The sequence below is a fragment of the Gavialis gangeticus genome, unplaced genomic scaffold (genome assembly GCF_001723915.1).
Source record: "Gavialis gangeticus isolate Ggan-Ray unplaced genomic scaffold, GavGan_comp1, whole genome shotgun sequence".
Classification (NCBI taxonomy): domain Eukaryota; kingdom Metazoa; phylum Chordata; order Crocodylia; family Gavialidae; genus Gavialis; species Gavialis gangeticus.
Window position 1 is genome coordinate 36,146,961 of NW_017728994.1, and position 1,757 is coordinate 36,148,717.

Genomic DNA, 1,757 nt, shown 5'->3' on the forward strand with positions numbered 1-1,757 from the left:
GGGGGCCGGGGGAGCGGCCGATGCCCAGCAGAAAGCCGCCGCCTTCCTCCGCACCTGGCCCGGGCAGACGCGGGGCTGCGGGAGCGGAGCGGACACAGCGCCCGGGCGCCGGCGGACACACGCCACGCGGGACGAGCCCCAGCCAGGGGGCAAACGGCCTTCCGCGGACACGGGCCAGCCCGTGCACTGCGGGCAGCGACACCGCACCTCGGGGACCCCGCTGGGGGCCCTCGTGCCGCTGCTGCCGAGCCCCCAGGCACTGCGGCTTCTCCCGCTGCTTGCCGAAGAGGCCGCCGAGGAGCTGGCCCAGGGACAAGCGCGCCGGGGCAGTGCGGTGGGTGTCGGGACAGCGGGGGCAGGCGGAGGGACTCATTGCAAACGCACCCTTTCCACCCAGAGCCGCCCCGTGAACCCGCACCAGCGGCCCGGCTCCCCCGGCAGCTCGCGGCCTCCGCGCGGTGCGCTCCGTTGTACGGAACCGGGAGAGCGGGAGGCGGAGGGGGGCGGGGACGACGTTTGAGTTTGAAGACGTGGAAAGCGCTGGGAAGTCTGGAGCCCCCCAGACTCCAGTTGTTTGCACTGCAGGAACTTGCAGCGAGGCCAAAGCCCCAGGCCCCAGCCCCGTCCCTGGGCAAGCCTGACCGGGGGGGTCGCCGCAGCTTCCCTTGCCCGGCCCCTCGCCTGAACCTAGACCCTGCGGGAACTTGCCGCGCGCGGCACGGAGGTGACGCCGGCCCGGCGGGACCAGAGGGATGAGGAGGTCGCGGGGGGAGACGATGGCTCGGGCAGGTTCCCTTCTGTGGCGCTCTCCGGAGCTGAGCTTTCCCGGCCCCGAAATCCCGAGGGGGCGGGTAAAGGGGCGGCAATGCCGAGGGGAGAAGCGGCTGTGCAGAGCGGCCCGCCGCGGCCCGCACTTACCGTCGGAGACGGAGACAGCCGCCAGGATCAAAGTCACCAGCGCCAGAGCCTTCACGTCCATGCTGGGCAGGCGGCGGGCGGCGCGGGCAGAGGCTGGAGCTGGAGCTGGAGCTTGGGACAGCTGCGGCCGAGCTGTGCGGAGCCGCCTCCTCCTCCTCCCTCTATAGCGGGGCCGCGGCCGGGTGCCGGGCGGGGCGGGGTTAGGGGGAGTAGCCGGCCGTGAGTTATTGGCCTCGGCAGGCTGTTATATCCCTCCTCTAATGGTAGTGTTGGACTTCAACCAAAGAGCGAGGCTGCTGCTCCGCAGCCGGCACGGACCAAGGCAAAACTCGGCTCTGGGGCACGGAGACTATCCGGTGCCAGGCCCGCGCCACCGGCTGGCGCCCGTCTCGGCCCCGGGGTTAAGCCCTGGGCCCCGGCGGGGCGGCCGGATCCTTCCCCGCGGGGGCGGGTGAGGGGCTGCGGCCGCACTAGAAGGGAAGGGGGAGGGGGGCGCTGGCACCTCTTCCCGGGCGGGTGCCCGGCATCACCTGCCAGGTGAGCCTGTGACCCAGACAGGACCACGGGGTCCTAGAAGGGCGGGAGGCGACATGTGCAGATCGCCTAGTCCAGCCCCCTGGGGAAGCACGTCGGCTGCTCTTGGGGTGGGGGGAGACCTTCCCCCCCCATACACACATTGATCCTGAGCCCCCTCCGCACTGGAGGGGATGAGGCTGAAGTTGGTTATTTACTCCCAGTTCCTTCTGCCCAGTTCTTTATTCCTGGTTCGTTTTTTCAAAGTTAATATATACCCAGTAAAAGCTTGTTATTAATGAATTACACATCCTAAAGAGAGAGAA

The 1,757-nt window shown here is 69.4% G+C and overlaps 1 protein-coding gene across 1 annotated transcript in view; it reads right to left on the reverse strand.

The window, feature by feature from the left end:
• CXCL12 (C-X-C motif chemokine ligand 12) overlaps positions 1-1,069 on the reverse strand; it is a 25,616-nt gene extending 24,547 nt beyond the window's left edge. Inside the window, exon 1 of the mRNA XM_019502573.1 lies at positions 919-1,069. Coding sequence (XP_019358118.1) covers positions 919-979 — 61 coding nt within the window. The 5' untranslated portion in view covers positions 980-1,069. The remainder of the gene's footprint in view (positions 1-918) is intronic.
• Between the last annotated feature and the right edge of the window lie 688 nt (positions 1,070-1,757).